The following is a 20276-nucleotide window of genomic DNA, read 5'->3' on the forward strand; positions in this document are numbered from 1 at the left end:
CAAAGGGCAAGCCTCTGACATTATTGGAAACATAACCAAAGCCAATAAACTTAAAACACAAACATAACTGTTTTTAGCCATAACAAACACACTACAGTACTGTACAGTATATAAAAAATAAATAAATAAAGTGTTATTTACAGCAGTTAAAAAAAGCTCCTAATGCTTCCACATATAATTTCGGGTGATCTTTCTTTGACGCTCATGTAAACATTACTGTACTGTTGTCAGTGGTATACCGAAGGGGATGTTCGCTTGCCTCCCTTGCGCTATAAAATATGCTTGCTCAATCGCTCATCACCGTCTCAAGATGCCATACTTATTATATACTGTATTAAAATTTGAATTTGTTTGTGCACGATTTTTTCATAAGATCTTTAATTTATGCATTAAGCTACAAATTTGTGGGATTTTGGAGGATACAGCATATGGTGTAACCGTGTCCTGTATTAAAAGGCCAACATATATTGCTGTACAGGATTGTTTGATGAGAATTAAGCCAAACAGTAATATACGAGTATTAGATATTTAACACCAAAACAACAAAAAAAGTATGACATCCATTCTCTTAACTATTATGACATTACAGTGACCAGGCTAAGCATCAGCTGCTGAACCTTTATACTGTATGAAGATTATAGAATACAGTATTTGGTATTCTGTACATGAGGGAGATAGTGTAAGGTGTTCATCAGTGTTGGTCTTGCTTGTGCATTTCATCATTATTTTGTCAATCTGATTACTCCCTTCTCCCTGAAGAAAATCCAGCTTATGCTCCTGACTGTAGTTATGATTACATCTATATTTTTTTTTTATATACAGTACTGTACAGTATAACCATGGCTGATAAGAATATTAATGAATGAGATGGAGAACTAATGAAGGACAGCACAGTGCTGCTAATTATAGCAGCAGACAGAAATGGAATCCTCTCTTCCATACAAGATATTTTTCTAACTATAATAAAGTTGACAATTGATTAAGCCTGTACAAGTAGCTGAAATGACACACATCATAAGGTAGTGGAGAGAAGTTGGGACACCTACAGTCAAGGACATTATGAACCCAGTGTTTACAAAGACACACCATGCTCAGATTAAAGTGTGCATACAAACACACACAAACATACAAGTGTAAATACAAAATGATAATTAATATACAGTATACAGTCAACCCTCACTTTATGCGGTTAATTCAACCCACAGGGTACCGCGGAAAGTGAGAAACGCGTAAAGTGAACAACATAACATATGGGATTAACTGAAATAGAGACCGGGCCGTCCCCCAAACTCCACTTTTTGACGACACACAACTATGTTGTAGTAAAAATTTTATCTTAACTTTATGATGGTATGCACACACAATTAATAATTAAGAGAAATATCAATAACATTAGGTTTTTTAACACCTACATTAGTAGAAAAGATGGCTGGGCACATGGGGATGGGGGGTTGGTTCCGCGGCAGGGGGCAGATTATTGGCCCTCACCTGTATCACTTGTATCAATTGTATCACTATCCACCACAGAGGCTTTCAGGGCCTCTTTGTCAAACCCCTCAAAGTCCATATAAGTCCATATCCTCACTATAATTATCACTATCACTGACTTGGGCCGGCTGTGGTGGGTGGCGGGTGAAGAACGCGGTAATGTTTTGATGACTGGGCGACCTTGTGCGCGCCCTGCTTGCGCCGCTTACACAACATGGCGGATGGCGGGAGAGGGCGGGAGGTTTGGATCAAAAAATGGTGCGGCTCGCCAGCCGCTCTCCGCGTAAAGGGGTACATGCACCGCGGAATGTGAGCATCCTGGTTTCGGCAGGGTACCGCATAAACGTGGAAACGCGGAATGTGGGACCGCGTAAAGCGAGGGTTGACTGTAGTGATATAATCATCACAAAACACAAAATCTATTTACAATAGAGTAAATCTGTGTACACCACAGGAGAAAATAAGTAGGAGATACAGTATACTGGATCTTGAAGCAACTCTACTCAGATTATAAGATATTTTCTCCAACAGTAGTACAGTACTGTACTATACTTTAAGCACTTATATCAAATAAAAATGGCTGCCTATACTGTATATTTTGTAATGTACAGTATTATAAAATGAACAATAAAACACTTCAACAACACAACACCACTGCACCTCACTTGTCCTGTTGGTGGAGGAAGAGGTGGCGGGTGTTAAATGATAGAGGAAATTGGATTTAATGATTTTCACAACACTGTACTTCATCTTATCATTCGTGACATTTGAGTGGGTAAGAAATTGATCATTTATCAATGTTAAGAGTTAACTTAGTTATAATTGAAGTTTACAGACTGTATTGTCAAGGCCAGAGTTATAACATGTGTACAGGGCCACTCCTAATCATATTTCTAGTGTTCACTAACATTCTTTTTGCATTCACACAATTGCATTCCCCAGTCACTATGCACCTGCTTCGGAAGGATATGGAATATGGGAATATAGACAGCCAAAATGTGAGGGTGAATATTAGCTGGGCTGTCCAGGTAGAGTGGGTCTCTCACCCAGCATTGCCAAGGTGGAAGTAAGGGATGGTATGTGATGGTCACTTTCAAGTCTCTACAGTGATTCACTAACTAGTGATATTCCATCCCAACAAACCATTGTGGAGTTATTAATGCTCCACTGAATAAAAAATAGCACTAGACAGTCCCAATAAATACCTATGAAGGAGTGTTACTTTGATACTGCCCTCCAAACTGATTTTCTCTGCACCTCATGTCCTCTATCCTCCCTAACTCTACTTTATTCATGATTTTGTGTGCAGTCAGTTTATTGTTTATCATATAATGCTGCTATTTCCAAGTTATATTATCTTCTTCAGGAAAGTTTTATTCCTACATCAGAAGACAATAAATTTTTTTTTGGTGGTTTAAGTGAAATTTAGTATAATACAATACAGGTTGTACCTCTCTCGTCCGACATTCTATGGTCCGAAAACTCCCGTGGTCCGGAACGATTTTAGTTTGTCCAATAGGTAGATAGGTAGCTTTTTTTTTCTTTTTCTTTTTTTTTTTATCTGAATTATTATTATTATTACAGGAGTATTAAATTTTTGCCCCTCAGGCCCCAATGTGGGTCAGTGACCTATGCCCGGGTGGGCTAATCCCCGTAAAAAAAACAACAACAGCAAAGCCGCGGGAAATTAAGGTTTGTTTACATCCGGCAGTTCGGCTGCTCTCTCTCTCTCTCTGCTTGTCTATACAGAGTACAACATTTAACCCTTCAATATATATGAGCAGTAAATAAGTGTTGCTTTCATATTCTTATGTAGAGTAATGACGATATGTTTTCACATGTGTGCACTTACATACGCGCAGTCTCACTTTTTTTTTTACCATTAATGGTTAGCTACTTATATTGTTCCATTTATTAACATTAAATAACATTACAGGTACTTCAAACAACCATATTAATTTTTTTACATTAATTTTACTACAGCTACAATCAGGGTCTTATTTTCTTCAGTTTTATATGTAGAACCAATCAGTCACTGGTTTTGTAAGCTTTAACATAAACAATGCCGGCAGCCGTCTCGTCTCCTCGTGTGTTTTAATATTCCACATATTATTAATAAATTGTATTGTTAATTTTGCACACACAAACATTAATTCAATAAAAACAAATTCAGAAACATTAATTAAAATATATATGAACAGTAAATAAGTGTTGCTTTCATATTCTTATGTAAAGTAATGACGATATGTTTTCACGTGTGCGCACTTACATACGCGATCTCTCTTTTTTCTTTACCATTATCGTTAGCTACTTCTATTGTTCCATTTATTAACATTAAATAACATTACTTAAAACAACCATATTAATTTTACTACAGCTACAACCAAGGTCTTATTTTCTTCAGTTTTATATGTAGAACCAGTCAGTCACTGGTTTTGTAATCAACGAAAACAATGCTGTGTCATTTCCTCGTGTGTTTTAATATTCTACGTATTATTAATGAATTGTATTGCTCATTTTGCACACAAACATTAATTCAATAAAAAAGACATTCAGTAATAAACAATAATGAATCTTTTGTACATAAGAGAAATGACGCTGTTTACACGATTATGCACGTCGTCTGCACGTTGGCGGGCCGTTCAAACCCGTCGAAATTCAAGTTTCCGCCATCAAAATTTTTATTTATTTATTTTTTTGTGTGTGTTCCAATAAAATACGTTAAGAATTAAAAACTCGCGAAATTTGAGAAGCTACTATACGACATTTAACCCTTCAATATGTCTTCAAAGAGACCATGATGCAGAGAAAGTGGTGCCAGTGCTTCCAAGCATAAGCACAAGTCACTATCTATCCAGGAAAAGAGTGAATTTCCATGGTCCGGCAATTTCCATGGTCCAGCACCGGTCAGGTCCCGAGGTTGCCGGACTAGAGAGGTACAACCTGTACTATACTGTACAGTATAATATACTTAGGAACATGACCCCTTTCTCAAAGAAGGTGTAATATAAAAAAAAATTAGATATACTTATAGTATGCGAGAGACTGCTGGAATATTACCCCACAAATTGGGTGGAATCTACAGTGAAATACTGTACTGTAAGAAAAATTCTGAGCCTATTTGCAAAATCCAACACATCAAGAACATGCAACAGAGGCAAATTTGAAGAGAAATAATGTAATGCCTGAAACTAAACATGTCATGTAAGAGTAAAACATGAGGGTCACAGTAATGCAGGTAGTAGTGATATCACATTTACAGGCAGCATTTAATTTACTAAAGGAGATAATCATAAGCTAAACTGTATTCCTTGCAGATATCCCACACAAGAGAAAATGAAAGAAGTGCCATGCTGGATGTCTGCTATAATGGTCCTCACATTATTGAGTGTGGCCTTAGCAACCCAAACTATAGGTACGGGCAAGCGCGGCCAACTCTCTGGTCGCTATAAGGGTCGCAAGGACTTTAAGCCTATCACTGGCACATACCCTTCAGTGGAGGCTAAGGAATACTACACAAACCCAAAGGTTAGTTCATTAATACTTTAGAAAGTACTCATATTATCTCTAATGGTGAATGTTGTAAGCAACATTATGTATCAACCCATGTATAAAGGAGGAACCTTTTTCTGCAATACAGTTTTGTTGTTAATGGCATCCTCTTTAGTTGCATGTACCAGCAAGACTGGAGCTACAAAGGATATACAGGTTCATGTGCAGATATTTTGTGAGAGTTCAAGTACAACCGGAGTTCACTATAACTGGAAACAAAGATTCCGGAGATGTGGCATTAATTAAGGGTTCGGACAGTTTTTAACCTGGAAACCAAGACCTCTTCATGAGATGTAATTTGGAGTTACTGTACCTCACTTAAATTAATTAATATTATTTTTTGAATAAAATTCACTTTATAGTTTTATCCTTCTTAATACTATCACATCTGTACATCCTACTTCAATTCTAAACTAATGCACCAGTTGTCCCAAACATATCTGAAAACAGTACAGTAACGCATTATTTACATTACAATACTAGATTTAATACAGTAGCACATAATTATGTATTCCCTTACTCTGGAATCTAAGTCTCTATTAGTTTCCTTTCTGTAAATGAAATTACAGTGTAAATCAAATCACAGTCTTAACAAAGAATCCTGTAAACACCAGCTTTTCTTGAATATTGTTATACGTATATGACAAGAATTTTTTCTCTAAGGATGGTATTTACAATATTCTGTGCAAAGACTGATTTGGTTTAAACAGGAAACCAAGTAGAAAAATGATAATAGGGTTAGAAAGGACAAATCTTGTATCGTACTATAATGTAAATCACATACACTCGCTATCAGGTCCTCAAACGCTCTAAGGGTCATACAATATGACAAAACGAACGAGAAACCTAAACATTGCTCTCTGAGGAAGTTTCACTGCAAATTAAATTGCTATACAGTACAGTACAGTCGACCCTCGTTAATTCGGACCCCTTTAATCCGGATTTCGGATAAATCGGACGAAATCTGAACTGTCCATATCAAATTTCTGGTTCTGGGATTGTCCCAGTTGCAATTGGGGTTGCAATTTCAAATTCTGTGTCACTACTAAGAATTAACAAAGTCTTTGGTGCACTCTAAGATTAAGAGAAAACGGACGACTCAGGAGTGCTGAAGTGAGAGAAAACGGACTCCTATGACGGGGCACTCAAATAAAGAGACATGGCTACATGTTTTGTGGACTAGCCACTGTACAGTATCCTTTTCATCACTTTGTAATAAACCTCGTTATGCCTATGTGTTTCTGATAATTATCATAACATTATATATTTATATATTTAGCGGTTGTACAAACACAAGGCCTCACACATGCCATTCAGACCGACAGACTTGACAAGTTTTACCAACCATAAAGACAATTGAAGCTTTAAACATCACTCACAATGGATCTTGAATATTCCAACTGTAATCAGACATACCTAAGTTGCCTCAATAATTGCAACCCCAGTTGCAATATCAAATTCTGTGTCACTACTAAGATATAACAGTCTCTGGTGCACTCTAAGATTAAGAGAAAACGGACGACTCAGGAGTGCTGAAGTGAGAGAAAACGGACTCCTATGACGGGGCACTCAAATAAACATACACATAGCTGTATAGTGCAATATTAACCCCTAAATCGGTTAATTCGGACAATCGGCTAAAACGGACACCCTTCCCCCCCCTATTAGTCTGTTTTAACGAGGGTCGACTGTACTTCTTTTCACCTGTAAATACTATAAAGACAAGCAACATATATTATTATGAAATATTGAGTCACTTCACAACCAGGCATACTGTACCAACCATTCTTAGATGACACAAGCCATAGTGCTCATTCTGAAATCTGTCGTGCCCAGCTGTTCGAGAACTTTTTGTGGTTAGTGTACAATACTATAGATTACGGTGTTATTCAGTTTTGTGTTAAATAGAAATGATACTCAGCATTGGAAGATGAACAAGATGCTTTGCAAATACAGGTATAGTACTTTGAAAGGGTTTATAACTGAAGGATCAAATTTCTCTTGGAAATATAAAATTTTAAATCTTTGAGAGAGTACAGTGCAGTGGTCCCTCGGTTAACGAAATTTCGGTTAACGAATTACTTTCCATTAGAATCTTCAATTCGGTTAACGAACAAAAATAAATCCTTACGAAAATCATGTTTTGTTGTGAGCATCAGCTGATCAGGTGATGGGCTACTTTGTCAATTCAGAAATCTGTTCTATGTTTACATTCGTTTCCAATGTAGTAAATATCAATAAAGTTGTGCTATTTAATATTTTTGCATGTTTTATATTAAAATTATTAGTAATTTTAACATTTATTTGACATATTGATAATATATGCAGTACAGGGAACTAGTTTGTTGTGCGCCCATCAGATGCATGAGTCGGTCACAAGGGGTCAGTTGAGACTTTGAAAACAGTGGAGAGAGCATCTATTTTGTTGGTGTCTTGAATATTTTTTCATTTTTCATTGAAATTTTTGGTCATTTTGAACTTTAGTTAACATATTGATAATATATAGTGCAGTGCCGTGTTGATTTAAAGAAAATAATCTTGAATTACACCTAGTGAACTTAAAATTTTATTGGTGAAATGACTGCATCAAGCATGGGTCCACCGAAAGGTGATTTCTCCTCCATCCCCACTTTCTTCTCTTTTCCCTTCTCCTCCACCTCACTTCTAATTCCCATCATCATCATCAACCAGGAACCTTCTACATACACACCTCAAAGTAAGTGTACTTTACTGCATTTTTTTTTTTACTTTGTATGTACTTTTCGGTGAGCTGGAACCAATTACCCAATATCCCATTGAAACAATGGATTCGGTTAACAAAATTTTCGGTTAACTAACGACCTTCGGGAACGAATTATGTTCGTTAACCGAGGGACCACTGTATATGCAAACAACAAAATGATCCATTTAAATGAAACCAGAGAGTAATAGAAACTGGGAAGTCAAGTTACTTTTCTGACATTACTTGTATTTTCAATCCATTTTCATAATTTGGTTATCTACCGACACTGTACTCAAAGGTATAGGTACAGTATATGCAGTAATTTGAGAAAGGGCTTCAGTAATTTGGTTTCTGCACTTATAAAATTATAGGAGGTAACTTACAGTACTGTACAGCATTAATGGATAACCAGACTATGAAAGTTGACTGACAATAATAGCCAACATGTCCAACATAAGAGTAGTGAACTGTAAATGTACCTTGACTTTCTAGTTTCTATTACTCCCTATGGTTCTATTTAAATAGACCCAACCTATAGGCCCTGTATAGGTATCCCTCACTATCTGAAAATTCACTTATCCGAATATTCTATCTTCCACCCCTTTTTTGCTATCCAAATGTGATACTGTATTTACTTATCCGAATGTTGGTCAGATAAATATTCAAATCACATATCAGGCACGGTCCGGAAGTCAACTGTTGGCAGCTATTTATCTCCGCAGGTGTGCAGGAACAAACAGTACTCTTGCTCCAGGCACATGATGTTACCTCCCTCCATCCCATTCTCCCCATTCCATGTCTTCTTATGCTCCATTCACTCTTTTCAGTGCAAGTGAAATGCTCTCTCTTTATCTGTCTGTATTTGTTCCATTCTTTAGTCAATCTGTATACAATGGCATCCAACCATAGTGGCAATTCCTCTGCTACCCCCCTACCATCACCAAGAGACACCACAAACCTGTGATAATTGAAGATATACTTGAGACAATCAAGCATCACAAATGGGTGAAAGCCCAATGTAAGGTAATACAGTACTGTACCAACTGTATGTAGTACAGTACTGGTATATACAAATACAGGTAGTATTATTTTATTTAGTTTATCTTTTTTTTTTTTGGGGGGGGGGGTTATAACACATTCAATAATGTTTTTTTAATTATGTAAAGCACAAGAATAAACCCACACATTATTGCTTGTTTTTAGATTAGTTGAGACCCGTACCTATTTTTCCCATATATATGTACTGTACAAGTATTATACTGTACAGTATTTGTGTTCAATCCAGAATGCGACGTCTAGCTTTATACCTAGGTATGTAAATGCCGAGCAATAACTCGCCAGGCCAACATACAGGCAATTAAAACATCTAATAATTACTCAATACATAATATTAGGAGGACATGTCGCTACCTGGCATTTACAGTAAAGCCTCGGATAACAACGATTCGTCCTACAACTTTTCGTATTTGAAACCCTAGATAATTTAGGACCCATTTCAGTTTACATCCTTATTTCATTCGTATTTATGACCAAACTATAATAAAAATAAAATAAAATTACTTTTTCATATACAGCTACTCCCGACTTACGACCTACAGTCAGTTCTGCTATAACGCGATAGTTGTGTTCTTGTAAAACATCGTGTTATAGAAATTCGCGTAATAGAAATAACAGGGCTTATGGAGAAAATAGGGTTAGGTGTAGATTACTACTCGAAATCGAAAAAAATTTAGTAGTTAGCCTAACACAAAGGATAGCACAGTCTAAATAAATGTTACATTCATATCTAATAATGAAATCATACAGTAAATGTAACACTTTACCTTGAAAAAATATGAATATAACTTGATGGGGGAGAAGGGTGATTTTGAGGTAGATAACATCGAGCTTCTCTTCAAGGGTTATAGCCTTGCTTTTACGATCATCACCGGGAATGCGATCACCAGAACGCTTCTTGGAGATATTCTTCTTTACCATATTCACAGTTAATATCACAAAATTGGAGAAATAGTAAGCAAAAATCACGTTACAGCAAACAAGCGTTCGCGTTATACAAATATCGTTCCTCTATTCATAAATCGCGTTAGAGCCAATTCGCGTTGTCAAAACACGCATTATAGCAGAACTCACTGTACTCGACTTACGACCACTCGCACTTACGACCTGCCTCAGTCGTACCAAAAATTTTTCAAATTACAGTACGTATTTTCATTTGTAATTCACTTTAAAATGGCTGGCAAGCTTAAAAGTGAGAGTTTTGTGGTGCTGAGAAGAAAAAGAGACACCCATTTTAGATTTTCTATGTATTATTTAAGTATTTTCGACTTTTTTTTTTTTTTTTTTTTCTGGTGCTCGTACCCCCGGGCACAAGATGCAACCCACGCCAGACCTGGGGGGCAAGATTTAATAATAATAATAATAATAATAATAATAATAATAATAATAATAATAATAATAATAATAATAATAATAATAATAATAATAATAATAATAATAATAATAATAATAGTAATAGTAATTCATAGTAAATAAAATTTATAATAAAAAGTAAAATAAAATAATAATAATAACAACACTGTAATAATGATAATAAAGAAAAGAAAAACAATAATCAATAGTGAGAAATGCTATATGTACAGTATGTTGTCTTGTCAATAGTAAGAGAAACAATTGAGATCCTGCAATTGTGTGTAAATGAGGCAGAAAGACAGATCATCAACCTGGGACTTGGTCACAATATTCGTGATGCCATATGGCAGCAGGGTCTACCATTAGACAACACATTATGCTTCCAATATCTTCTCAGGCGGTAGTACCTCCCTGTTTGATAGCTGCCTGCTACCTACTACCTGCTGAACTACAGCCATTTTGACTTACAACCTGGATTTGAGTCCTAACCCGTAAGTAAGTCGGGAGGTTGTAATAACGCTAAATCGATATTTAATATATATAAAATTACTGTTACAAAAAAAAATGAATAGCACCTTGACAAAGAAGCTGCCTTGCTAATGAGTGGTAAACAACACTCTGAGCTTGGTGGGCCTTTTGTTTTCACGCATCTGGAACAGGAACTGGAGAAAAACTTTCAGGTTTCTTACAGCATTTTGCATCCCTATTCAACATGAGCAAGAGAGCAAGTGATGGTAATGTTGGTTCAAAAGCTAATAGAAAGTGTCTAAGCTTAGCCGAGAAACTAGATGTGTTAAAACGATATGTAAAAGGTGAGAGTCTGTGGATATTATACGGAGCAAGCAATTAACATATTTTCTGAAGTGGATCCATTGACAGAACAAAGCCTTAAAATTTAAATAAACACAAATGACCTCCACATAAAGATGTATAATGAGAAAAGAAAGCAGCTGTGCAAGGTTCTTTCGAGAGCTTTATTATTCGAAGGCCTAAACCATCAACTTCAGCTACACCATCAAATTCAGCATCATAAGCAGCTTCAACATCAACTTCAGGTTCAGTAACAGTTTCAGCAACAGCTTTATGGAAAGCTACAGCTTCAGCCAGAGTTGAACCTCATGACTTTGTCATCTGAGTAAAAACTTGCACAATATTCATTAGCTGTCCTTATGTTTTAGACTTTACCGCCATTGGTGAATAGAATTTTAGTTTTACATTCGTAAATATTATTCAAAACATATATGAACAGTAAATAAGTGTTGCTTTCATATTCATATGTTGAGAAATGACGACAGGTTTTCGCATGTATGCACTTACTGTTCATAAGTTGGCGTTCCCAATCGTCTCGCCTTATTTCTTTACCCTGAGTGGTTAGCCACTCCTAGTGTTCCATTTATTAACATTAAATAGCATTACTTAAAACATACATACAGGTATTCTATTTCTATAAATTAAGTTCACTACAGCTCCAACCAGGGTCTTATTTTCTTCAGTTTCTTATGTAGAACCATCGTCACTCGCAAAAACAATGCCGTCTTGTCTCCTCGTGTGTGTTTCAATATCCTACGTATTATTAATGAATTGCATTGTTCATTTCACATATATAAACATTAATTCAATCAAATACATATTCAGTAATAAACAATAATGAATCTTTTGTTACTTGTCTTAAAGATAAATATTTATGTTTCCTTGAGTGTGCCGTATACATTGGTGTAAGCACTGACTAACAATGTTGTCTCTTGTCCTCTTGTGTGTTTAATATTCTATGTATTAATGAATTGTATTATTCATTTTATATAAGTATAAAGATTAATTCAATCAAATACATATATGATATTCAGTAATAAGCAATAATGAATCTTTATATATTCTTTAAGATAAATGATCTTGGCGGTATCCTCAAATGCGTCACGTGTATTAACATTAAATAATGTTACTTAAAATACATACTGTACAGTATATACTAATATTATTATTTTTGTTCAACCTCAGAATGCGACGCTTAGCTTTTAACCTAGGTATATTAATGCCTAGCAATAACTCGCCAGGCCAACATACAGGCAATTAAAACATCTAATAATTACTAATAAGTAATATTAGGAGGATACGTCGCTACCTGGCATTTAATTGCAATTGTCGAAACCCCCTCCTTCACCCCCCATCGCACGCACTGCCACCGTCATCTCTTGCCTGGCGATTCAGCTGTAAATACACACGAAGGAGAGCTCCACGAATTTGTGTTGTAATTGCTGAAATACTAAGCTCCGCGAGGATTTTATATACGGTATTTGAACTTATTAGCACAGTGATGAAGTAGAGTGACTTTTATTTTGTTTATGTCTCTCAATTATTGTATTTGGGACAATTTCTTATACGATATCTGGTCAGCATCATGGCGACCACAACACGTCTTCTTTGTGAAGTCGTTTAGATCGTTGTGACTATCCCTTGCCTGTAAGTCACTCAGTGAATGTCGCTGCGCCCTCCCGGGCTCGTCTTCACTGAAAGAGAATATGTGAATATATCTATTTATATATACATATATATGTATACTGTTTACGGTTTTCTTTGTCCCAATTATTCACGTGCTAGTATGAATGCCATGTGACTGTCTTTCTTCCTACTCTTACGTTCGTTCACAAAGAACCTTTGGGCTTCCACCCTCGGTTTTCTAATTGCTCTCAGCATAAAGACCAGAGTTGAGTTTTTCTCTTCATTACTTTATTTTATTGATGTCCTCAGTAGCGGGTTCACCCTTTCCAGGCGAACTTTAGCGAGGCTGTTAGACTTAGCATTCCTTCCGGAATGTTGACCTTCCGGTCTTCCTAGCAATCTAGAGTTATGTTCAAATGGACTTTACACCTTCTATGGGTTATATGAGAACAATTCAGGGTGGAATTCTCAACCCAATAAGTATTGCTAGAGTAATAGTGAACGCTGTTGCCAATAGAGCGCTATGTTAGCGACTCAGCACTGTAATAATAATAATAATAATAATTAATGGTTTATTGAAAGAGCTTGGCAGCCAGAAGGCTGAAAATATACAGTTACATATTTGGGGAATGGGTTTCGAATTACAAATAATATACAAGTAACATAAGTGACACAAATAAGATATATAATAACTAGATGGGGAAAAGCTCAAACTACAGTTCATTTCAACATAGTGACAGTGCAAGGAGTAGTGTTTACTGGGAGTGAATACACTGGTTTATTACAAGTTATTGATAATTTTTACAATGGTTGGGACTGGGCTGTTCTTATAGCGATCAGTTCGTGCACGTATGGGCTGGATGCGGTTGTGGTGTCGAACAGCAATTCTCGGACTAGGGATCTCAGGTGGTAGTAGGAGCCGGTGTCGAGGATGGTGTAGAAGCTTCTTACCAAATTTGCAGATGAGGTCGTGGTGATGGTCAGTGAGAGTCGAAAGGGTGTGCACGTAGAGATTTTCGCTTAAGTTATTACTTGGGGGATAATGTCTGTGCCCCTGATTGGCAACAAATAGAGATCTTGATGATCCCTCTAAATAAAATTTACTAAATGAAATTATTTTATGTAAAAAAAAAAAAAATTTCATTGAGCTAAGGGATACTTGAGATAAGAGTCGGGAGAGAGATACGACATAGTGAGTTCATTGTTTATAATTGTCAAATGAGTGACTTATATAACAATAAGAGATTTTAATGAATTAACTTACTGATAATATGACAATTTTGAGTCATATTGATTAAGTTTGGGAGAAAATGTTTTCTCCCTTATATTTTTATAATGATATAATGTGACTCATGGTGTCCTCCTAGATAGTATTGAGTGATGAGCTACAAGAACTAGAAAGTTCAGCTCATACACTACATACAAGGAATTGATAGTATTCAGTGATGAGCTACAAGGACTAGAATGTTCAGCTCAGGCACTACATACAAGGAATTGTCTGTCAGTAGAGAAATTGAATTCAGTAGTAGTAGTTTCACCCAAGACCCAAGGGGGCCATACTACATGTAATAATAAAAAATGTAGAGCCATTTGGATTACTAAGATAGCTCCTCATGTGGCTTGCATAATTCATGGCAGCTGTGTCTCAAATAACCTATTTTCACCAATGGATTGTGCAGTTTGTTATGATAAAAATTTTCAATTTCATCAAGCTACAGGTGATAAGAAAGAATTATTGCAGATCCAAATTAAAAATAGGTGGAATAAGGCCTTGAAGAGTAAATTTTTAAACGTAAAACAATGGAAAGATCCCAAGTTGGCAGAAAGTTTAGGTTTATTGGTGTTAAGTAAGAGACTTAATCCCCACTTAGTCAAGCCTGCTTCTGTTAAAAAAAAAAAAAAAAATATTATTGGACTTTCCAGACAACAAGGCAGTAGGAAGTCTACAAAAACCTCTATCTACTCAGTCTGATTTCAGTGGATTCCAGGATCAGGACGATAGGCTGGTTCTAATCATAGTATTCAGTCTCTTCAGCAGGAATAACCTGTTGACACTGACTTCATCCTATTCACATTTGGGCAACCACTTCCACCTGGGGCAAAAGTGTTGGTTGCTATGAGTGGAAACAGGCTGCTGTCAACTGCCACGCAGCTGATGGATAACATTGAGTGTAAGGATGATCCCAACAGGCCTTGGGTAACATTGGTAAGATCTAAGTCTTCTTTGTTTTCTACTACTGTGGATTCCTTATTCAAGGTATTTTACGAAAATGTTTCTAAACTTCCTGATCTCTCAGCACTTACAAAGAGACAGGAAGGACAAGCAACTGTGGATCATCATTCATTGTTTTTGGAAGGTGATACTACACTTTCTTGGCCTGATATTTGTCCAAAGATGATCTCTGAAATAGACGAAGTCTGGGCTAATGTATTGAAAGACTTAACATTCATTCCCACAATTATGATGTGTCAGTTATTAACTAAGTTTGTGCTGGTCTATGAAGAAAATTCAGAAGTGGACAAATGTTTCGCTGCTGCTTTACAAGGGACCCCATATTTCCTGTACAACTCATTTTTCATATGTTGTTGAAAGCCCTAAAACTAAAGCCGAGCTAAGGAAGCAAGCCACAAATAATGCTTCAAGTGGTAGTGCTTATTTAATGCTACGTTCTTACCCTCTTTCTCCTGCTTTGTTTGATGAACAATCATTGGTTAAATATAGATCAGCTGTTGTGCAAGCTATCAATATTAGTGTTCCCAGGAGTCCTCAGACCTTTTAGAAATCTAAAAGAGGAAGATCTAACAGGGGAACAGGACCAGCTGCTCGGTTCAGTTATCGACCAAGAGAAAACTTTAGAGGAGGAAATAATCAAAGACGTAATAGGGGTTACCGTTTGTTCAGAAGTGGAAGGAGACCTTATTCCACCACATCAGCGACCACTCCCTTCCAATGAAGCCAGACAGCTGGGTCATCTAGGGGGTTGGGAAAACAGATGGACTTCTTCTATATAGGCTTACAAGACAATCAAAGGGGACCCCCCCAAGATGCTCACTTACGATCATCTGAGGCATCTACTTCCGCCCAATGCTTGGATCTCAAAGTGGATCTCGAAGATGCCTATTATCACGTTCCTGTTGCCCCCAGGTACAGAAAGTTTCTAGTGTTCAAAGTGGGGGATGTAAGCTATCAATTCACAGTGATGCCATTTGGCCTGACGATTGCGCCAAAAGTCTTTACAAAACTGACGAACATCACCAGAGAGATCCTTGCGGAGGGCATAAAAACCTTTGCTTATCTAGATGATTGGCTGATAGTGGGAAACTCTTTCGAAGATTGTCAAAGGGCGACCCAACGTACACTAGTACTATTTTAAAACCTGGGACTAAAGAAAACCAGGTCAAATAAAATTTAATACCATGTCAAAAGTTGGATTGGTTAGGTTTCCAGTGGGATACAAATCAGCAGTCAGTCAGTCTACCAGAAGCAAAAGTAACAGATGTGATAAACCAAGTAGAAGCCTTTTGTGTAAAGCAAGAGGTTTCTTGGCACGATTATAAAAACTTCTGGGTCTGTTGAATTTTGCCACAGTAGTGGTTCCATTGGGAAAGTTAAGGAAAAAGCAACTATTTCATCTGGGCTCAAAGTTGCTTCACAGAAGCAGAAATATTGCTTCTTCTCTCCCTATTCAGATAAGAATCATCTGTTATGGTGGACAAAGTTGGACAATCTAATGGGTTCCGCCTCAAACAGGTCTGGTGGTTTGTACGGAAGCATCCGAAATAGGATGGGGATACCATTCCTCAATAGGGGAATTCAGTCAAGGGTAGTGGAGCAACTTCCTTTGGGACAAACACATAAATGTAAAAGAATTAGCAGTGGTCCTATTGTTTTTGTCGGCAAACCCAAATTTACAGAATATGGCGATCCTGTTTGCCTTGGACAACAAAACGGCAGTCTTTTGTCTCAATCATCAAGGCTCAACCAGGTCTTGGCCCTTTCTACAACTGTCAGAAAATATCTTCAGTGTTTTTGTAACACAAACACTTTACCTCAAAGCAACTTATATACCGGGAGTAGAAAACAATTGGGCAGATGCGTTGTCCCGTCCCCGGCCAGTATCGACAGAAACAGAATGGTCCCTAAAGGTATCAGAGTTCAAGAGTCTAGTGAAGAAGTTTGGAACTCCAAAGATAGATCTCTTTGCCTCCCTTAAAAATCATAAGATGCAACTTTATGCATCTCTGGAGAAGTCAAATCTTTTAGGAAATGCTCTACTCTTAGATTGGAACCTTTGGAATTCAATCTATCTGTTCCCACCTGTGAAAATATTGCCCAAAGTAGTTCACAAACTTAGATCCTTCCAAGGCAAGGTCCTCTTAATTGCACCATATTGGATCATACAACCTTGGTGCCTGGATTTGTTGGACTGGTGCCCGAATCCGCTACATTTGCAACAAGGATGTCTATACCAGGTACTACATTCTCAGTTTGAGATATCCTTGACACTTCACGCTTGAAGTTTCTCAAAGGAGTTTAAATAGGTTGTTGGGTAATCCCAATATAGCTAACCAAGTATTAGCAGGTCATAGACCTCAAACTTCTATGCAATATGAGAAAGCTTGGAATCTTTTTCAACAATTTATCAAGTGTTAAACCAAACCTAACCTTGATTTTTTCTAACCTAACGTAAGTGTTAAACCTTGATTTTTCTTTTACCTGGTACAGTCACAAATTGAATTGGTTAGGTCTCCATTGGGATACCATTCAGCAGTCAGCCAGTCTACCAGAAGCATAAGTAACAGATGTGATAAATCAAGTAGAAGCCTTTTGTGTAAAGCAAGAGGTTTCTTGGCACGATTATAAAAAAAAAAAGAAAAAAAAATACTGGGTCTGTTGAATTTTGCCACCATAGTACAGGTAGTTTCTTTGGGCACATTAAGGAGGAAGCAATTAACTCATCTTGGGTCGAAATTGCTTTACAGAAACAGACATATTGCTTCTTTTCTCCCTATTCAGATCAAGAATCATCTGTCATGGTGGACAATCTAATCGGTTCATCTCCCTGGGTTGCCCCTCAAACAGACTTGGTCGTTTGTACGGACGCGTCCGAAATAGGATAGGGATACCATTCCTCAAAAGGACAAACACATAAACATAAAAGAATTAGCAGTAGTCCTATTCTTTTTGTTTGCAAACCCAAATTTAAAAAACAGGACAATTCTGTTTGCCATGGACAACGGAACAGCAGAGTTTCGTGTCAATTATCAAGGCTCAACCAGATCTTGGCCCCTTCTAAACCTATCAGAAAAAATTTTCAAGGTTTGTGTAACACAAACACTTTACCTGAGAGCATCTCACATACCGGGAGTACAAAACAATTGGGCAGATGCGTTGTCCCGTCTCAGGCCAGTATCGACGGAAACAGAATGGTCCCTAAAGATATCGAAGTTCAAGAGTCTAGTGAGGAAGTTTGGGACTCCACAAATAGATCTTTGCCTCACAAAACAATCACAAGATGCCAACTTATGCATCTCTGGAACGATCGAATCTTTTAAGAAATGCTCTACTCATAGATTGGAACCGTTGGAATTCAATCTATCTGTTCCCACCTGTGAAAATGTTGCCAAAAGTGCAAAGTGATTCACAAACTCAGATCCGTCCAAGGAAAGGTCCTCTTAATTGCACCATATTGGATCCTACAACCGTGGTGTCTGGATCTGTTGGACTGGTGCCCGCATCCACTACAATTGCAACAAGGATGTCTAGACCAGGTACTGCACCCTCAGTTCAAGATATCCTTGGCACTTCATGCTTGGAGTTTCTCAAAAGATGTTTAAATAGATTGTTGGGTAAGTCCAATGTAGCTAACCAAGTGATAGCAGGTCATAGACCCCAAACTTCTATGCAATATGAGAAAGCTTGGAAACTTTTTCAACAATTTATCAGGTTAACGAATCCAATCACATTGTCGGAAACAGTGGTGTTAGAATTTTTAGATTTTCTGTTAAGGGTTAAAGGCCATCAAGGATCGACAATTGCATCTTATAAATCAGCATTGGTTGACCCTCTGGCATGGGGTTTTAATATTACTTTGAGCCAAAGAATTTATCAAATGCTCAGATCGTCCTTTTTCATTCAGAGACCCCCTCAGCCTAAGAGAATCCCACCTTGGTCTCTAGATAAAGTTAATAAATTTCATATGGGGCCTAATTAACAATATACAGTTGTACCCCACTTAACGCGGTCAATAGAACCCAGAGGGTCCCGTGTTAAGTGAAATCCGCGTTAAGTGAACAACAGAACATATGGGATTAATTCCAATAGAAACTAGCCCGACCCCCAAAATCCACTTTTTGAAGACACATAACTATGTTGTAGTAAAAATAACATCTTAATTTTATGATGGTACATGCACACAATTAATACTTAAGAGAAATAGAGAAATACAGTCGCCAAGTTAATGTCTATTCAAATAATGGACTCAACTCCCTCCCCCTCTTCTCACACTACACTGCTGGCTCTTCCCTCTCTGAGAAATTTTTGGGGGAAAACCACTAAATTTTAATAAATAATACCTCAAACTAAAGTTAGGATAATACAATTGACATTGCTGGATTCCTTGTAAGACCAGGAATATTTTGAATATAAATGTCATATATTTTGCACAAAAGATAACATATTTACTTAGAGAAAACATTTTATCTAAAATTTGTATGTCTAATGCAAAATATATGATGTTTATATTCAAAATGATCACCAAATTATAAGAATTCCAGCAATGTAAATTATATTCTGGCCGGGTAATTTGTATGAATTTTATGAGCTAAAACAAATATCTTCAGTTAATAAAAAAAAAATATTCTTCAGGACACTATCTGTCAATCAAAGTACCCCACCTTGCCTCCCCCCTCTTCCAACCGCGCGGTCAGTCCCAACCCTCCCCCCCACCCCCCACCAATCCTCCCTTCAAGAGAAGAGTGGGTGAAAAAAATAAATTTTAACATTTTGTATTAAATAATACCTCAGATTAAAGTTAGGATAATATAATTGACATTGCTGGATTCCTTGTAAGACCAGGAATATTTTGAATATAAATGTCATATATTTTGCACAAAAGATAACATATTTACTAGAGAAAACATTTTATCTAAAATTTGTATGTCTAATGCAAAATATATGATGTTTATATTCAAAATGATCATCAAATTATAAGAATTCCAGCAATGTAAATTATATTCTGACCGGGTAATTTGTATGAATTTTATGAGCTAAAACAAATATCTTCAGTTAATAAAAAAAAAATATATTCTTCACGGGGTAACAGATGGTCGGTCGGTCCCTCCCTCCCCCCCCACCAACCGTCCCAAGGAGATGTGTGGGAAAACCACTAAATTTTAATAAATAATACCTCAAACTAAAGTTAGGATAATATAATTGACATTGCTGGATTCCTTGTAAGACCAGGAATATTTTGAATATAAATGTCATATATTTTGCACAAAAGATAACATATTTACTAGAGAAAACATTTTATCTAAAATTTGTATTTCTAATGCAAAATATATGATGTTTATATTCAAAATGATCACCAAATTATAAGAATTCCAGCAATGTAAATTATATTCTGGCCGGGTAATTTGTATGAATTTTATGAGCTAAAACAGGCAG

General features: G+C 36.7%; 1 protein-coding gene across 1 annotated transcript in view; it reads left to right on the top strand.

The window, feature by feature from the left end:
* LOC121863314 (immunoglobulin domain-containing protein oig-4-like) overlaps positions 1–20276 on the top strand; it is a 46587-nt gene that overhangs the window by 8757 nt on the left and 17554 nt on the right. The window contains exon 2 of the mRNA XM_042361933.1: positions 4806–5016. Coding sequence (XP_042217867.1) covers positions 4825–5016 — 192 coding nt within the window. The 5' untranslated portion in view covers positions 4806–4824. The remainder of the gene's footprint in view (positions 1–4805; positions 5017–20276) is intronic.

Source organism: Homarus americanus, unplaced genomic scaffold (genome assembly GCF_018991925.1).
Source record: "Homarus americanus isolate GMGI-L3 unplaced genomic scaffold, GMGI_Hamer_2.0 scaffold46197, whole genome shotgun sequence".
Classification (NCBI taxonomy): domain Eukaryota; kingdom Metazoa; phylum Arthropoda; class Malacostraca; order Decapoda; family Nephropidae; genus Homarus; species Homarus americanus.